This window comes from Emys orbicularis, chromosome 15, assembly GCF_028017835.1.
Source record: "Emys orbicularis isolate rEmyOrb1 chromosome 15, rEmyOrb1.hap1, whole genome shotgun sequence".
In the NCBI taxonomy this organism is placed as follows: Eukaryota; Metazoa; Chordata; order Testudines; family Emydidae; genus Emys; species Emys orbicularis.
The window spans coordinates 32,965,157-32,982,815 of NC_088697.1; the positions used below are offsets into that span (position 1 = coordinate 32,965,157).

Genomic DNA, 17,659 nt, shown 5'->3' on the forward strand with positions numbered 1-17,659 from the left:
CTTAATTGGCCTCTCAGAGTTGGTAAGACAACTCCCACCTGTTCATGCTCTCTGTATGTGTGTATATATATCTCCTCAATATATGTTTCACTCTATATGCATCCGAAGAAGTGGGTTGTAGCCCACGAAAGCTTATGCTCTAATAAATTTGTTAGTCTCTAAGGTGCCACAAGTACTCCTGTTCTTTTTACTGAAACAACAGGTTGTCAAATTATATCAGACTATCATCGTATTGCACCACAACATTGACACACCATGGCACCAAGAAGTTGTACTGGAAAAAAGAAGTCCCCACACTGTGACAATGGATCAGCGTGATAATCAAAGTGCCATCATTCTGTGTCACCAGGCTGGGCAAAAAGGTCATCTCACCACAGCACCATGACCTCAAGCAGGGTCCAGCTGGGACCCCACGCGTGTCATCATGATGCCCAGTTAGGTGACATCATCACGTTGAGCCACTGCCTCAACGTGGATGAGGTCATCACGTCAGCACACGCATCGTTGACATTTGGTTTTCTCATCATGCTGTGCAGTGACGTCATCACAGTGAGCCACTGCCGCGTCGCCAATGAAGTCACACGTCACCAGGCGTATCATCGTTCTGTGATGACACGTTGCGCGGTGACCTCATCAGGCTGTGCCATGGCCCATCACATCACCAAGGCCCCCCCGCTGTCCCCGCAAATGGGGAGCGAGGCAGGCAGGCGCACGGGCCCCTGGGCGCCCCCTAGGGAAAGCCCGGAGACGGGCTGGGCGGGATTTCCGGCACAGCCGGCACGTGATTGGCAGGCGTGGGTGAACGGAAGCGGAAGCAGCGTAGCGCGCAGGCGCAGCGGCAGTCTGGGGCCGCGGGGGAGGGACGCGCCGCCCGCCCGAGAGAGAGATGGAGACGCGGGGGGAGCCGCAGCCGGCGTGAGTGAGAGAGACCCAGGGCCGCGCCGCCCTGCGCCACCTCAGGCAGCCTGGGGCGCGCGGGCCGAGCAGCTCCCCTGGCGGGCGCGGGGCCGAGCCTGCTCGCGCCCCCTCCCCACAGCCTGGCGGCGGCTGCCCTTTGCCGCAGGCCCGGGGGCGGGTTCGCGTGGGCCGGGGGGCAGCGGCCTGTCCACCCGCCCCGGAGCGGCCGTTTGTTCTCCAGCTCCGCAGCGGCCCGGCCCGGCCTCGCCTGCTGCTCGCTCGGGGCCCCATCCCCGCAACGGGGCCCGTGTCCCCCGGGGAGCCAGGCCTCCGCCCCCGGGGCTGCCTCTCGCCAGCAGGGACATGGGTGGGCGAGGGGCCGGGCGGGCTCGTGGGCACGTGCTACCGAACTCCTCGGTGTTGTTTTTGTCTCTGTGCCTTGAACCTGCCCTGTGCTGGGCGAGAGCGTGTTTTAGTCTGGGTGTCTGCTTGGCCCTTGGGTAACAAATAATCGTAGAGTTTATCATAGACTATCAGGGTTGGAAGGGACCTCAGGAGGTATCCAGTCCAACCCCCGGCTCAAAGCAGGGCCAACCCCAACTAAATCCCCAAATCCTTAAATGGCCCCTCAAGGATTGAATTCACACCCCTGGGGCTGGTAGGCCAATGCTATGTGCTGGGAGGCAGTCACTGTGGTAACGGGGGGTGGGGCATTGGGAAAGGGGACTACTCCTCCATGAATTCACCATGAACTGCTCCACCTTGCTTCTAGGGTCTTTCCCAAAAGCACACTTGAGAAATTAAGTGTAAGCATTGTTATCACTTTGCCTGTTACCATTGAAGGTGATTAAATACAAGGCACTTGAATTTAAAACTTTTCCTCTAGACACAAGAGATTTTTAAGGCAATAGTTATGCTGAGATAACTTCTGGGTTTTTATTTATTTATTTATTTCAACCAACCAACCATGAGTTCTGCTTGTGGCCAATCTGACCAACAGCCTCTTCACCTCACAAACACGTTAAATCTACTCTGTCCCAGACTCTACCATCAGACACGGCCATAATAATAGGATACGATTCCGGAATCTGTTCACGTCACGGGTGGAATGAGATTCTCAATCCTAATGGGTTTGGGTAGCAAGGGGGAGGAATACTGTAACAGACAAGTCCTAACTTACTGGGGCAATGTTTCTTTTATTCCTTTGGTGTCTCTTTAAAAACTATGTGAATCTTCTGGTGAAAGATGTTGAGTTGACAACCAGGGGACTGGAGTCCTCTGTTTGTCCCCGGAACAGCCAGCTTCCTCCAAACTGCACCCGCCAATGTGTTTCAATGTAGCCTTGAAAGGAACCCTTTCAAACGCTGAGAGTAGCTGCGTCTCTCATTTACTATATAGTCTTTTGGAAATAGACTGTCAAGCTACCAACAGTCTAGCTAAGGCCTCATTATTTGCTCTGCCCCCGTTGCCGTCTGGTGGTGCACATGACTTTATAAAATTATTTCTAAGGGGATGGGAGTGGGGAGAGTTATTTGAGGCAAGAGGAGAAATGTAGAATTTGTATATACTGTCTCCTGATTTCCCTTAATGGTATATAAATGTCCATGATTTAGTCTTGCTGATCCACTGAGTGTAAACATTTTGTATAACCTCAGATTTTTTTGCATAATCTTTTTATTAGTCATTTTCCCTTTTTGAACCAAGATAAAACCAAACATCAGGGATGCGCTATTAGCAAAATTATCATCATCTGACTTTACAAGGGTAAAATGGAAATGATGTACATCTGTAGCTTTGAATATGGAACTTCAAACCTTCCCAGGTTATGATGCCATATGTCTTTAAAGAGGGACTTTCACACTGGGACATTGTCTGATGCAAACAGTTTTGCCACTTTTCTCCTGCTGTAACTATCAAATATTTGTTTAAAGAGACGCTTCTTTTCCTCACAACTTGGCTGCTTCTGTCTAAAAAGTCTTCATTCCTACTTCATTCCAGTATCAAGTTCAAGAGGAGGAAGCTGAGTGGAAACTGTTGTTCTTTGTAATCATAATGGGAGGTGTAGGAGTAAAGAGAAGACATTTCTGTTAAAGGATAGAGGAGAATTCTTAGACCTCATTCTACCTTGTTCCAAATTGACCTATATTCCTGAAATGGAGCTCTAACTTCTTGCTCACACATCTGGAGGTGTAAAAATCCTTTGTCTAGTACAGGATCAATCCCATATGCTTGTGTACGAGAGACTGTCATCTGTACTATGATCCACCCATTTTCATGTCTGTTTCCCATTACCTTGTATTTCTCAGCATTGCATAAAGTCACGTTTGGGTCTCTGATGCTGTGTGTTCTAGGCACATTAATATTATGCTAGAAGAGGGACTGGCCATTGTTTGGTGGGTGGAAACTAATAATACACTCATGGAAAAATACCTGAACCTATCAATACTGTAATGCTCTTTGCCACTGCAAGTGAAAGCCACTGGTCAGTTGATTAGGTGAGACTTTATTCCCTACATACACCTGCATACTTTGATACCACGAAACAGTTATCTCTGCCAACCAAAAGGGTTTCAACCAGAGTTCTTGCCAAAGATGTGTTGGTGGAGATATTGTGGGACTTGTAAGTGATAAGTGTATTTAGAGTTATTTAGGTTATTGAATCAAACCATGTGACTGAATTTTTAAAGGGCTGGTTAATTTCATGTCCATTAGTAATAGCTGTAGCTCAGATCTCATCTTCAAGACTCATTCCCCTCTTCCCATACTGTGCTGTATTTAAAGATGAATTGGATGTTTATATGGATAACAAGAATATTGGCTCTAATAGACTATGCTGCCCCAAAAAAGTGTTGGAATGAATATAAAATCTCATGTTTCAGGTCTTAAGACAATCTCTAACTGTTAGGGGTTGGGATGAGACTTTCATGGAGTCTGATTATCCCACGTCTGTCTGCTATGGAGTTCTTGACCTTCGTCTGAAGCATTTGGTGCTGGCCACTGCCAAGGACAGGATTTTGGACTAGATGGGCTGACCACAGGTCTGAACCAGTGTGGAAATTCATATGTTCTGTGATCGGTGAATTGAGTTTTCTCCTTTCTCTGAAGCATAAGCTATTGGCAACTGCAGGCCACAAGGCCAGATGGAGCTATGGTCTGATCTGGTGTGGCAAACTTTTCTTGTGTGCAGTAGACCTTTTACTTCATTCACTCTAGGGCAACATTGACCCAGAAGGCTTCAGGAAACTTGAAACTGTTTTCACCAAAATGAGTAAGTGCTGTTGTGCATCAAACCCTTTGTCTCCATAACAATACTTTTATCTATGGTTGTCAGCCATTAACATTAGCATTTCCTGTTGTGAAGAGGGCATATGTTGTGTAAGCCTAGTTTTGGCAAATTCTCCTTCTAGTGCAAGGCTGTGTGTTCTGCTCTTAAATGCAGGGATAAATGTTTATGTAATGCTATGTGACTTATTCCTTAGCAAAAGTCACTTGAGGCGAAAAATGTTAGAATAAATATTGGTGTCAGTCGCCTCTTGTGTCAGAAAAGGCTTGCTTTGTGGGAGCGCTGTGTTCTCCCTCCTGTTACTCGCCTTGGAGTTCTTTGGGTACCTGTGTAGCGGTGAGAGTAATGCACAGAGTGTACTTGGCACCTGAACTTTATAGGGCAGCTTGTAAATGTTGTGATAGATTCAGTTTTTGTGGATAAAGCAGTTATGCGGGTTGGATTGTTACATATAAAAGAACACTCCAAAATTGTTTTCCTCTTTATGATAATACAGTAGAGCCCACTTCTATAGTCAACTTGGCTCACTAGATCAGTCTGTTTCTAATATCAGGGGGTAGCCGTGTTAGTCTGTATCTACAAAAACAACAAGGAGTCTGGTGGCACCTTAAAGACTAACAGATTTATTTGGGCATAAACTTTCGTGGGTAAAAACCTCACTTCTTCGGATGCATAGAGTGAAAGTTTCACTCTATGCATCCGAAGAAGTGAGGTTTTTACCCACGAAAGCTTATGCCCAAATAAATCTGTTAGTCTTTAAGGTGCCACCAGACTCCTTGTTGTTTCTGTTTCTAATGGTATAGTATGAATGCCCTAGGTTTCACTGCATCGTAGTGAGCAAATTGCAGTTCTGGAAACAGTGAAACCTCTTCTCGACAAGAGAAAAATGACTTAATTCTAAGAATATTTCACAGTATATGTGTGTGTGTGCATGTATAGAGCACAAATTGAGAGAGAATGCAAGCTTACAGAGCAAGGTAACATTAACTATCAATCACTAATGATATTTTGTCTGCAAAGACTTCAAAAGAAATTACTCTCCCCTCAGCTTGTATTATTCTATATATGTTACTCAAAGGGAAGCACTAGTCTGTAGGGTTAAATATGAAAATACTTTAGAGCAAATATTTTTAAATGTAATTTTATGATTTATGATCTCTGGCACTTGGATATGGGCATTCCCTTGCCCTATTTGCATGTGCCAGAAGGGACCACCTGGTCTCTCTACATTTTGCATCTAACATAAAACTAGCTATACCAAAGTGAGGGTTCTTAGGCTTTCACCCAACTTTTTTCATGGCTGCATATTTGTCACATTCCTTTCTTTCCCAAGTTATATTCCTTTCTGTCTCCTGTGTGTTGGCTAATGGTATTCTCCACTAGACTACCACACTGGCTTCAGAATAAAGTTTTTTGGTTTATTACACAGCTGCAGCTAAAGATACTTCGGAGATGCCAGCCCCGTGTGGAATTCTAATGTTTTCTGCTTAGGCCCTCTTGGGCCAATGGAGCTAGTACATTGTCTTTTGAAACCAGTTAATCCATCTGAAATGTATATATGCAGTTGCAATCTGGTATTGTACAAGTAGTGGCAAATCCTCTGATAATTAGAATCTATACTGTATTATAGTGAAAAATTAACATGGGTGAGATAGGTGCTCCTGCAAAGATTGCACTAAAATGAACTTGCTATTATTATTAAAAGGTTGTTTTCACCTGTCTGGATGTCACTAATCAGAAGTTGGTAGAGTGGTTTCAACAAGATCATGCTGCAGGGACAATTCGGGGTTCCTGCATGGAATAAAACTTGCTTAAGTGAGTCTTCCAGGCATATTAGCTTTCAGCAGAACAGATGCAAATTGTTATTAGTTACAAATGTCTGTAAATGCAGTTCTTTCAAGCTAAGCTACTGCTGGTCTTGACTCCTTGTACGAGTGTATGGCAACAAACAGTTATGGTCTCTTGAGAGTCAGAGCTTGATTTTGATCCTTGGTATATAGCGTAACATATATTAAATGTTCTTTCAACAGGAATAGAATGAGCCAGGGAGACTCAAACCCGGCAGCAGTTCCACATGCAGCTGAAGATATTCAAGGAGATGACAGGTGGATGTCACAGGTAAAACTGAAAACACAGCTGACAAATTAGATAGGATCCTCTTTACTAGCAGATTATGAGGTAGTCAGGTGCATGATGAGCAAAATACAGGTGCTTACATTTCTGATTCTGTTAGCAGATGTTAGCAGCGTTATTGATGGCTTCCAGTAACCTGCCACAATAAAAGAGGCAAAAAGCAGCTTTGTGCCATGACCTGCAAACCACATTTTGAAATAGAGTTCCAGAAAGATATTGCAACTGGCTAATTAATTGGGAAGAATTGCCAACCAGTTTATTAAAAACTGGATAGCACTGAAGTGTGTAATATATCCTGGCAGTTACAAAGCTGAGAATAGCTGAATCCAAGTGTCTGGACTCGGAGTTTCCTGTTCGTACAACTAGATTGTTAAAGCTACTCCTAGACAGGGTGAAATAGTCTGAGGAGACTTGTATTGTGACTAGCCAACAACCTGAATGACTATAGATTTAGAATTGCTGAACACAGTATCTGGAGCAAGCACCCCTTTTGTGTGTGGTGCATAGTGTAGCCTGAGGGGCTCTGAGTTGTAAAGGAGTGGCCATTTAAAATGTCAGAACTTGTCTATGCCAGGGAGAGAGCAGGCAGGGAGGAAGTTCCAGCAGTTAAGGAGTTAAACTAAAGATACGTGCCTGAGGGGCAGACAGGATGAAAAGTCACAAAGTTTGGCAGCAGAGGAACTGGTTGGGCAACTATCACTTTCTGTGCATGGCCTACAGATACCAAAGGGGAACTGTCAGCTGGAGCTTAGGTTGCTGCTTTCTTTTAAACAGCACAACAGATTTGTCTTGGACTGCAAGGACAAGGAGCCCGATGTGCTGTTTGTGGGTGATTCCATGGTGCAGTTGCTACAGCAGTATGAGGTATGGCTGGAGGGGATGAAGTTGTGGGGTTAGATGAGTGAGATGGTGCCTCCCTATCACTTCTAGTCCAGTAACTGGTGAACATATGCAATACTGACAGTGCCTCCCTGTCCTCGGGTCCTTTCTAATCTTACCTCCACTTCTACAGCTGCTTTCCAAACCTTGGTCCCTTCCATTTCCCTGTGCTTGCCCTAGGCTTCTCCAGTCCTATCCCGTCAGCCACTTGGAACCTTCACCCCACCCCTCCTTTCCCTGAGGTCACTTGCAGCCTTCTTAGTTTCACCATACACATCCCGTTTCTGTCCCTCTATCTCACTCTTGCCACTCTTTCTTACTCTGCAGTTGCTGTGTAGATTTAAAATTAATTCTATCCTCTCTTCTCCCCACACCTCTGTATTCTAGATTGTGCCCATCCCACTTCCGATGTGACTGTTTTTCACTTGGTTCTCAGTAATGAAGTTTCCTTATCTCGCAATGGTACAAATATTAAACTTAGTACGTGTATCACCTTAGCCAGAGAATTTCAATTTAACCCTCTTGCATGCAGTGTCCTAGCATGCTTGTCCCTCTGCTGGCATAGAGACTGTGCTCTTGACTATCCCAGTGTCCAGAGATTAGGAAAGGCAGCAACTAGGATATTTTTAAAAAAATGTGTAAAATGTTTTGAAAGCTGTCCCTTCATCCACTATTTCATCAGTAATGGCTACCAAACCGCTTTGCTCTGAAAGTGTTACTTTCCAATGTGACTCATTTGGTTCTAGACTTCTAACTTCTTAGGCAGTAAAAGGAGTTCCTTCAAGATTTCCTTTCCCTCCTCAAAAGTCCCATGTTTAGCTGAGCTCTGGTTCTGGCCTTGATGGACTGGAGATGGCTCCCTTTCTGGGCCATCGACATCCCTCCTGGATGGGCTGAAGGGAGATTGCTCTGTATTAGCTCCCTCTTATCTCTGTGCCAGGACTGAGTTCATTAACTGCTGTGATTCCACCTCTTCTGGCCCAAAGAATGTGTAATGCTTCCACTGGCAGCACCTCTTCTCCCCTGGAGAAGATCTTCACTCACTTCGAATGTATCATTACCTGAGCTACCTCTTTATGTAAAGTGTTTTATTTTTGATGCTGAAGAATAACACTTGATCTAAAATAGTAAATTGGTTTCTGGTTACAGATATGGCGAGAGCTTTTTTCGCCCCTTCATGCATTGAATTTTGGGATCGGTGGGGACACAACAGCTCATGTTCTATGGAGATTGAAGAATGGTGAATTGGAGAACATTAAACCCAAGGTATAAACACAAACAGAGCTGCTTTTATGTTTTTTCATTTTAGAAAAAATTCTGAATATTGTCTAGTACGGAGCTGAGGGCACCAAAAGTTAGAAGAATAGTCATTCTCTAACCAATGAGCGCTTAGCTTCTTCTTTAGAACTCCTCTATAAAAGGTATTTATTTACAAGGAATGTACAAAGTCCTGTGTCTCTGAAGACCGAAGGAATCAAATAGCAAGAAACAGCTTCTTTTGCTCATAGCACCAAAAACACTCTCTTCATCCTGCACCCCGACCCAAAAACCTCTCCCTAGGTTTTTTCAGGGTTAGACACTGCATTTAGGTGTTCCTTCAGGTTGTCTAATTTTATAGTTCTATTAATTGAAGGGTGCATTCATACCTGTCCATCTCAATGAGGTTGTAACTCAGGCCACAACAAGGTTTCACGCAACTAATAACACATTCTAAATGACCTACAGTGTACCGGGGTGTTGTAGGCATTTGCAAAGCACCCTGCACCACAATACATAATGTACAGCACAGGTTCAAGTTTGGTCACCATTGTCAAGCACATTCATGACCCCAACATAAGAGTTAAGGCTTAAAAGTAGAGAAATGCTGTAAAAGGGTTTCATTTGAGAGCCAAGACTGTGGTTGGTGCTTTACAAACAAATAAGCCTCTTTACCTGTGATGCTTCTAATCTGCTTCATACACATCTAGTATGTTGTAAGACAGGCAAGGTGCAAGGTACTCTAGGAGTCTGAATTGGTCACTAAACACAGTGCAGAAGAAGTGTCAGATATCTGTTCCTGTGCTGATCAGGGTAGCTTCCCTTAACACTGTGACTCTGGTTCTGTACTGGGTGAGAGGGAGGAGTCTTAAGTTGACAAGAAATGATTCAAGAGTCAACAAAGCTGACAGTCTGGGACTTTTAATATTTAAGCCTAACTCTTAATTGTTTTGTCTAATTGGTTGCAGACAGCCTAGGCCCTAGCAATTGCCCTTTCCACAAGAGCCAGTATGGCTGCTACAGCCTCTCCTGTTTGTGTACCTTGAGTGGAGTGCTAAACTTGCTGCACAGTTCCTGTTTCCTCTTCACAGGTCATTGTCGTCTGGGTTGGAACAAATAACCATGAAAATACAGCGGAGGAAGTAGCAGGTGGAATCGAGGCCATCGTGCGGCTGATAAATACCCGACAGCCACAGGCCAAAGTTATTGTCTTGGTATGCGCGTCAGAGGGTTGTGATAACATAGCACCATTGGAACAACCCATGTCGTGTTGTTTGCACCCCTGTCCCAATGGTATTGGGTGTTACCTGTGCATTTTGGGGGGTGGGTCGTAACTTATTTACAATAATAAACACTGTAGGATGGCTTCTCCTGTTCAGGGGGCTTTGCCAACATTATCTAACTTTCTCAACCCCTTCAGAAGAGTATTATCTTCTCATTAGAGGCGTCTTTGTCCCAGACAGAGAAACAGAAGCAGTGAAATCACATGAAAGATGAGGATGATGGAGACAGAGCTGCAACTAGAACTTGAGCAATACCAGTTCTGATCTTGTGCTCAAACAGCTTAAAATGTCTCCTCTTCTGCTGTGGGAGTTGCATAACCAACCATCAAAACTGCATTGAAAGAGGGCATAAGTAGCTAATAAGAATGCTAATAAGAATTGGTGAAAAGAGAAGATTTGCCCATGGGTCAGCAGTGTCCAGACTGTTTTCAGTCATGTTTCAAAGTGGGGCTGGAGGGGGTGAGGAGGATGTGCAGGGGGGAGGAGTGGGATAGACCCTTTAAAGCTCAGAATGAGGGCCCAAGTCTAGAAAGAGAAAGTTACTATATTGTCTGAGTCATTTCACAGCTCTCTTCTTTGCCTGCTTCCCTTATCAGAGCTTGCTACCTCGAGGCGAGAAGCCAAACCCTCTGCGGCAGAAGAATGCCAAGGTGAACCAGCTGCTAAAAGCCTCGCTCCCAAAACTCGCCAGCGTCCAGCTTCTGGACGTCAGTGGGGGCTTCGTGCACTCGGATGGCGCCATCTCGTGCCATGACATGTTTGATTTTCTGCACCTGACGGGAGGGGGCTATGCAAAGATCTGCAAACCCCTCCATGAACTGATCATGCAGCTACTGGAGGAGACCCCTGAGGAGAAGCAAGCTGCTCTGGCCTGATCAGCTAATATCAGTGTTCAACATCATCCCAGCCCCATCAGATCAGTTCTATCACTGGCACTACAGAATCCTTGCTTAAAGCACTTTCCATTGTAGAATGTTACTGGATGTTCGTATCGAGTGTTTTGAGGGGGAGGGCTAACGTCAAACTGGTCTTGTACATAGAAGGGCAGGGCTAACTGGTTTTACTGCAGGAAGAAATTAGCTAAAGAAGATTTTTACTTTTAAACCATTCCTCATTTAAAATGAGAACAAGACTGTCACCTCTGTGCCCCTCACATGCATTATTGCTCTATGGTGCCCCTAGATCCCTGTCAGCCTGACTCTAATAACCCATGTGCAGCTCTCGGTTTAGCTTTTCCCTTCCCTAGGCACTATACTCTGTATTACCTTGGGAACCAGAATCGCATTCCACTCACTAGAAACAAAACAGCTGCATTTTTTTCAACAACAGTTCCCACCTTTAGAAGTTTTATTTACTAAGGTTTTTTTAAGAGACACTTGTTGCTTTCTGGCTCTTTGTTTTTGAAGCAGCATGAGACTAAATGTAACTGGAATTCAGAAATGTAAAAACCAAAGTGTTAGTTGAGCTGAACTCATTTAACACTCCCAAAATATTGTTTTGTTTTACAAAGTCTGTTAGCTGTGACAAACTTCATTCCATTGTTGCTTGGACTGTGGGCAGTCTCATTTGGGTGCTGTTGAATATCATGTCTCCTATAGAACCTGTTCTTTGTTTTGGTTTGTGTACAGTATTGGCAGCTTTTAACAGTTCTTTGGTTTAGGAGCTTAGTTTTCCAGCAAACGTCAAACACAAGCCCGTCAGAAACGTAGAACTGACATTTCATCCCACTATGAGGGCTGTGCTACAGGATTCTGTGCAGTGCTGTTCATGTTCATAGTTCCAATTTTTTTAAAGTACGACTGTTACGCCTTTTTTTTAATCCATACTCAGCCCCTCTTTGCAAGGCCTGAACCAATCTAATGCTTTACGAGTTCTAAGGTGTATATTTCTTTATTGCTTCTGTTTTACTTGTACAAACATTTTATTCAAGCAAATAAGGCCTTTGACAGTAAAGAATTGAGTCAGTCTGTAGCCTTTTCCTCTCCTGGACACTGCCCCTTTCCCCTCCAGCAAAGGGAGTTAGTGTGGAGAGTGGACTGTTCACAAGGACTCTCTGTCTCGCTAGAGCTTTTTATACAAGAGCTAATTATAATCTGTGTAATGACTATATAAAATTGTCATTCGTTTAAAGGTGAACAGGGAAAAAAAATTTCTTATCAATAAGAAACTGTTTGAGACCCAATGCAGAGCCTTGCTACTTAAAAATAAAAATACTTTAACAAAGTTTATTCTTCCTTGACTTACCTACCACAATTGGAGTTCAGCGGTGGTAGTATCCCTCATAATGGTTCACACCACCGCGCGCTAAAATACAACAGCCAATGCAGGCCTCTGCACTGGTTGAAGTGTTCGTGAAGGCTGCAACCTTCAACTGTCATGCTGCTTTTTGGCAGGCAAATGAAAGAGGAACTGATTTTTGTTTTACATTTTTGTTAAACAGGAGATCTACCTAGATTGCTTTTTCCACCCCACTACAAAAAGTACGTATGTAGTGTATATAGCCTGTTTGCCCTTTTATTCTAGTAAAAGGTTCTGTTTAAGGCAGGCTTTAATCTAGCATTAAGGAATACATTTATGTCCCCATCACGCTTCTGCTGCTGCTGTAGAATGTCATAGCAGGATTTCTGCCTGGATTGCATGCATAGCGTGTGTGTGTGTGTCTCCAGTATATGTGATCCACACAGAGATGTGGAGGAAAGCCGAAGAATCCCACTTCCCAGAAAGAAAGGTTCAAGTCTGATAGTGCTCAGTGGGAGAGGAGTAGTCCTGGTCTTATCTCCCCAGGCCAGCGTGGGTTGGGGGAGTGCTCCCTGGGCCCAGCAGCAGCACTCCCTTCCCCTCCAACAGCTTGGAACATTAACTGCAGAAACCTCATTCAGCTCTGCTGAAAGAATGGAAGCCTCCGCACAGGAACTTGGGGGTGTGGAGGAGAGAGAGCAAGCAGATTTTAAAACCAAGGTTGGGAGGAGAAGATTTGGCAGGGTGGTATGGGTCCACCTGTAGCAAGAGTGAGGGGATGAAACAGGACTTCGGTCTCTGCTAGTTTTTGAGGGTTGTAGGCTTTTGTTGAAAGGTACCATGTTTGACCCATGCACTAAATGTCTCTCCGTGGTGTCACCACACTGGTAAGACAGCTACTTGCTGGCAATCTAGGTTTTTTTTATATAAAGCTCTAACTCTTTGTAACAGTGCAGTGTGTTTACAGCTGAGGCTGTCTTCAGCTGTGAGCCAGAGCCCCTTGGTTAGGTGCTGATTGCAGTGGTGTGGGTCTGGCCTGTTGAATACACATCCCTTGGGCTGAGGCGGAGTAGCTCAGGTGGCTCTCCATGCTCAAGGTTGTCTTGCTGAGGTGCCATGTTGCTTATGCATGGGTCAGCGTTCGCCGCCCTTCATCTCCAGTCCGCATTGTTTCTTTCCCATCTGCATTAGCCATGGCAGCGGCTGCTGTGGACAGGAAGGGCAGCTTTCTTCTATCTGGGACATTGAAGCTACTGTCCTGTTGCCACCATCTAGCAGTGACCAGGCCATATCCCAGTGTAACCACATATCCCTTGGAGAGGGCAAGGAGGGAATTTTTTTCTCATTGTACCAAAATTAGAGCCTGGTCCTGAGAAGTACTGAGCATTTGCAATTTCAACAGTAGGGTGCTTGCCACCTCTGAAAATCAGGCCCAGCAAACCCCAGTCTGGGTGCCCCTGCGTAGCCTTTATGACTTAGTCCATTGTAACTGGCTGATTGTGAAAGAACTGACCCTTTCTGAACTTTTAATTTTTTAAACTAATCTAGTTACCGTTTACAGTTGTGTGCTGAAGCCTGGAATCTTGTTTGTGCTGTGGTGTATGAGCATTGCCAATTTTATATTTATTGCAGTGAAGAAAATGCAAAGGAAAAGGTGTGAAAGGAAGGAGAGAATCCTTGTCTCTGAACTCGTATGTGGGTGCAAGCAAGGGGACTCCAGGTGCAGGCTGGGGGACCTCAAAGGCTGGAAGCTTGCACAGTATGTAAAATCCAATTACAGCCCTGCTTCATGGTGACCTTCCTTGGGGTGCTGCCCACGGCTGGGAGCTGACTGAACCTTCCCCAGGAAAAGCTGTGATTCTGCTTTGGCAAAATTGCATTGACTGGTAGAACTCACTATGTTTAGTGCATATTTCAATATAAATGTAAATGTTTCACCCCAATGAGTTCTGGTGTGCGTCTCTCTCTGGTTTCCCTGTGTGTGCGTCGGGGATGGGGAGGTGTCCAATGGGTTCATCAGAATGTGTTGGGTGATGCGCAGTGGCTAATGGTTGCAACCCGTCATCACCCAGGGGTGATGCAGTGGGAAGGGTGACATCTGATGGGGTGAAAACCTTTATCGGGTAAAAGTTGGCTGCATTCATCCTTGTGGTATTCAAAAGGACACTCATCTGAACCTTCACTTTTAATTTAGCCTCCTGTGTGGTGAGATGCACTCTGATTCTCTGTTGCTCTCCTCTGACTTAACAAGGACCTATTTTTTTTAAAACTGAATTTAGGTTTTGCACCCAAAACTCTGCTCTTTTTTGTTTTCACATTGGGGGGCCTACACTGAACACTAAACAGTGTTCAATGATTATTCAGCGGCTGGGGGGGGTGGTCAATATCCCTGAGATGGAATAGGAAGTGAACTTTTGTACTGATGTAGCTTTAAAATCAGTCTAAAGGAGGCAGTGTTCTGAGTCTGAGAGTCAAACTGGGGAGAGTGGTAAGTAATGAAGAGGACAAGTCGCTGATACACAGTGATCTGGATCACTTGGTAAACTGGGCACAAGCAAACAATGTGCATTTTAACAGGCCCAATGTAAAGTGATACATGTAGGACCAAAAGAAGTCGTCCATCCTTACACAGTGCGGGGACTCTCATCGTGGGATGCAGTCACTGAAAAGGACTTGGGGGTCATGGTGGATAATCAGCTGAACTTGAGCTCCCAGGGTGACCCTTGGGGATATAAAGGAAATATCTAGTAGAGGAGAGAGGTTATTTTACCTCTGCTGCTGGAATCCTGTGTCCAGTGCTGGTGCCCACGATTCAGGAAGGCTGTGGATAAACAGGCGATGGTTCAGAGAGGAACTGCAAGAATGACCGAAGGATTGGAAAACATACCTTGTAGTGATAGATTCGAGAGAGCTCAATCTGGTTGGTTTAAAAGAAGGTTAAGGGGTGACTTGATCACAATCTAGAAGTACCTCCATGGGGAACAGAAATTTGATAATGGACTCTTCAATCTAGCAGAGAGAGGTAGAACGCAATCCAAAGGTGGAAGTTGAAGCTGAACAAATTCAGACTGGAGATAAGGTGCAAATTTTTAACAATGAGACTAATTAACCATTGGTACAATTAACCAAGGGTCATGGAGAGTTACATGGATGGTTCTCCATCACTGGCAATCTTTTAATCAAGATTGGGTGTTTTTCTGAAAGGTATTCTCTAGTTCAAACAGGACTTAATTCAGAGAAGTTCTATGGCCTGGGTTATGCAGGAGGTCAGACTAGGTCATGGCGTTTAAGGTCAGAAGGGACCATCAGATCGTAACTCTGACCTCCTGTATATCACAGGGCACCAACAACACTCCCACAACAAGCCCAGTAATCAGGGTTAAACCAAAGTATTACAGCCCTCAGGAGACTAGACTTGTGTGCCACTGGCAGAGGCCAGTGGTCCCTTCTGGCCTTCGAACCAAGAAGTTTTTCATAGATTATATTGCTGTGAATCCTGTGTGACCTTGGGCAAATCACTCAGCCTCTCTGCGTTTCACTGTAAACTGCAGTAATAAGACACACGGATGTCGTGAGACTTACCAGTCAAGTGCTTTCAGATCTTCAGATGAAAGGTTGTATAGAAATAAAATTCCCGATAGCATTGGCACCTTGTCTGCCAGGCTTCTCACATTTGTCCAGCAGCGAGTAAACAGAGGTTAATAACGGACACTGACACTTCAGTTTTGGTCTAGAAGTTGGCATCAGGCCTTGCATAGGGGACTGAAGGTGCTCAATTGGGTGACTTGAGAATAGCGCCCCACAGTACCATATATTGGTCATAAAGTCCTTTTTAAAAAAAGAAACTGTTGACAAACTCCCTGTTGGCTTCCACATGTGGCAAGCTTCCCCAACCCATCTGGCTCTGTGCGATGCTGCATGTTGTGGGGAGCTGTAGCAGGAGGCTTGCTTTTAAATAGCATGTGGCAATGCATCACCTTTCTCTCCTAAACGAAGCAAAATGGCAACTTTGAGTTCCTGCTGTGTGATCCATAGAGATCATTTATTTTCTCCTGCCCTTATTCTGTAGCTGTCTCTCCTGAGCAAATGTTGACTCTTCCCCCTCCCCGCCAGAAATTTGCTATCCTTTGGGGGGGGGGGGCGGTCAAGGTGCCCTTTTAACGTAAACAAGGAATGTGACTGGGAATAGTATGACTTCATAGGTATAAAGGGAGTTGGTATTGCTTCTGAGGCATTTCCTAATAATTCCATGTCAGAGATGGTTGCCAAGCAGTGGTGGATAAATCAATGATTTGTAGTTTGTTTCTGGCGCCTTGCTGACTAATGAGACTCTGTAAATATAAATTAATGGAGATTGTAGAGGTCTCCACACAGAGACCCTGAAAAACAACGTTGAAACGTGGCAAGGCACTTCCTATGCAGTTACTTGCTTGGGTATGCCCTCCGCTCCATGTGTGTCATTGCACTGCTACCCGGTCTGGAGAAAGGAATGAAGGAAGGGCTTTGAAAGAGGCCAGTAGTGCCCTCTAGTGTTACTCTTTGTTACTTTCCTCTCTGTAAACCTTGCCATTTGCTCCCACGTCACCAGCACTGGGCAGGAGTGACTGGGCCTGAGGATGGTAGGGGAGGAGGAGTTGTCATCCGTGTTCCAGTTCAGGTGGGAGCTGGACGGTAAACACAGAATGTCATTCAGGAACATGGGGCAGATTTATTGCTTCTCTTTGGAAGTTGTCCCCACTAACCACCAACGTCTAACTGTGACTCTCTCAGCACCAGTTACAGTCTAGTTATTGCTTTGCCTGGCTGGGATCAGAGCTGCTGCTGCCTCCCTTGGTAAGAGCAGTTACCTTTGGCACTGCACTGTAGATTATGGGCGAGACCAGAGGGGCAAGCCTGTCTGAATGCCAGAAGTAAGCCAAGCATAGAATCAGAGAAGTGTAGGACTGGAAGGAACCGCAGTAGCTAGCATGTTTGATTTGAGTTTCAGGAGACTTCATTTCTTCATCAAACAGAAAAAACCCACATCTAGTGTATGTGTTGTGGAGAGCATGGGACTGGAAGCCATGAACAATCTGAATCAGTAGATTCTCTCTCCCTGCAGAGGATACAGAGGTATCTTATAGCAGGGGTTCTCAACCTCTTTCTTTCTGAACACACCCCCATGCTATAAAAACTCCATGGCCCACCTGTGCCACAAAGCCAGAGCTGGTGTTAGGGGGTAGTAAGCAGGGCAATTGCCCAGGGCCCCACACCACAGGGGGCCCTGCGAAGCTAAGTTGCTCAGGCTTTGGCTTCAGCCCCAAGTGGTGGGGCTTGGGATCCCGGTCTTCAGCCCTGCATGGGGGGGCTTTGGCTTTCTACCCTGGGCCCCAGTGAGTCTAATGCCAGCCCTGCTTGGTGGATCCCCTAAAACTTACTCAAAGCCCCCCAGGAGCCCACAGGCCCCTGAGAACTGCTGTCTTACAGGGAACCGAGGAGCATCTGGTTATAAGAACTGTTTTAATAACATGAAAGTTGTAACACAAATTGTCATCAACTACAAACAGGCAGATCAGAACGGCCATACTGGGTCATACCAAAGGTCCACCTAGCCCAGTATCCTGTCTTCCAACAGGGTCGAGCACCAGGTGCCCCAGAGGGAATGAATAGAACAGGGCAATTATCAAGTGATGCATCCCCTGTTGTGGAG

At 45.2% G+C, this 17,659-nt stretch overlaps 1 protein-coding gene across 4 annotated transcripts; it reads left to right on the forward strand.

Moving 5' to 3' along the window:
- The first annotated feature begins 851 nt into the window (after positions 1-851).
- PAFAH1B2 (platelet activating factor acetylhydrolase 1b catalytic subunit 2) lies at positions 852-13,913 on the forward strand. Of its 4 annotated transcripts, none has more exons than XM_065417101.1 (8): positions 852-915; positions 4,111-4,165; positions 5,886-5,995; positions 6,211-6,298; positions 7,088-7,177; positions 8,342-8,458; positions 9,541-9,663; positions 10,329-12,151. In XM_065417101.1, the coding sequence occupies exons 4-8, from the start codon at positions 6,218-6,220 to the stop codon at positions 10,605-10,607; spliced, it is 690 nt and encodes a 229-aa protein (XP_065273173.1). In that variant the 5' UTR covers positions 852-915; positions 4,111-4,165; positions 5,886-5,995; positions 6,211-6,217; the 3' UTR covers positions 10,608-12,151. The 4 variants fall into 4 exon arrangements, with proteins under 4 accessions (XP_065273173.1, XP_065273172.1, XP_065273171.1 ...); XM_065417099.1 differs by lacking the exons at positions 4,111-4,165; positions 5,886-5,995 and adding exons at positions 12,173-12,212; positions 13,603-13,913 and having other exon boundaries at positions 860-915; positions 10,329-10,382; XM_065417100.1 differs by lacking the exon at positions 5,886-5,995.
- Positions 13,914-17,659: the final 3,746 nt, after the last annotated feature.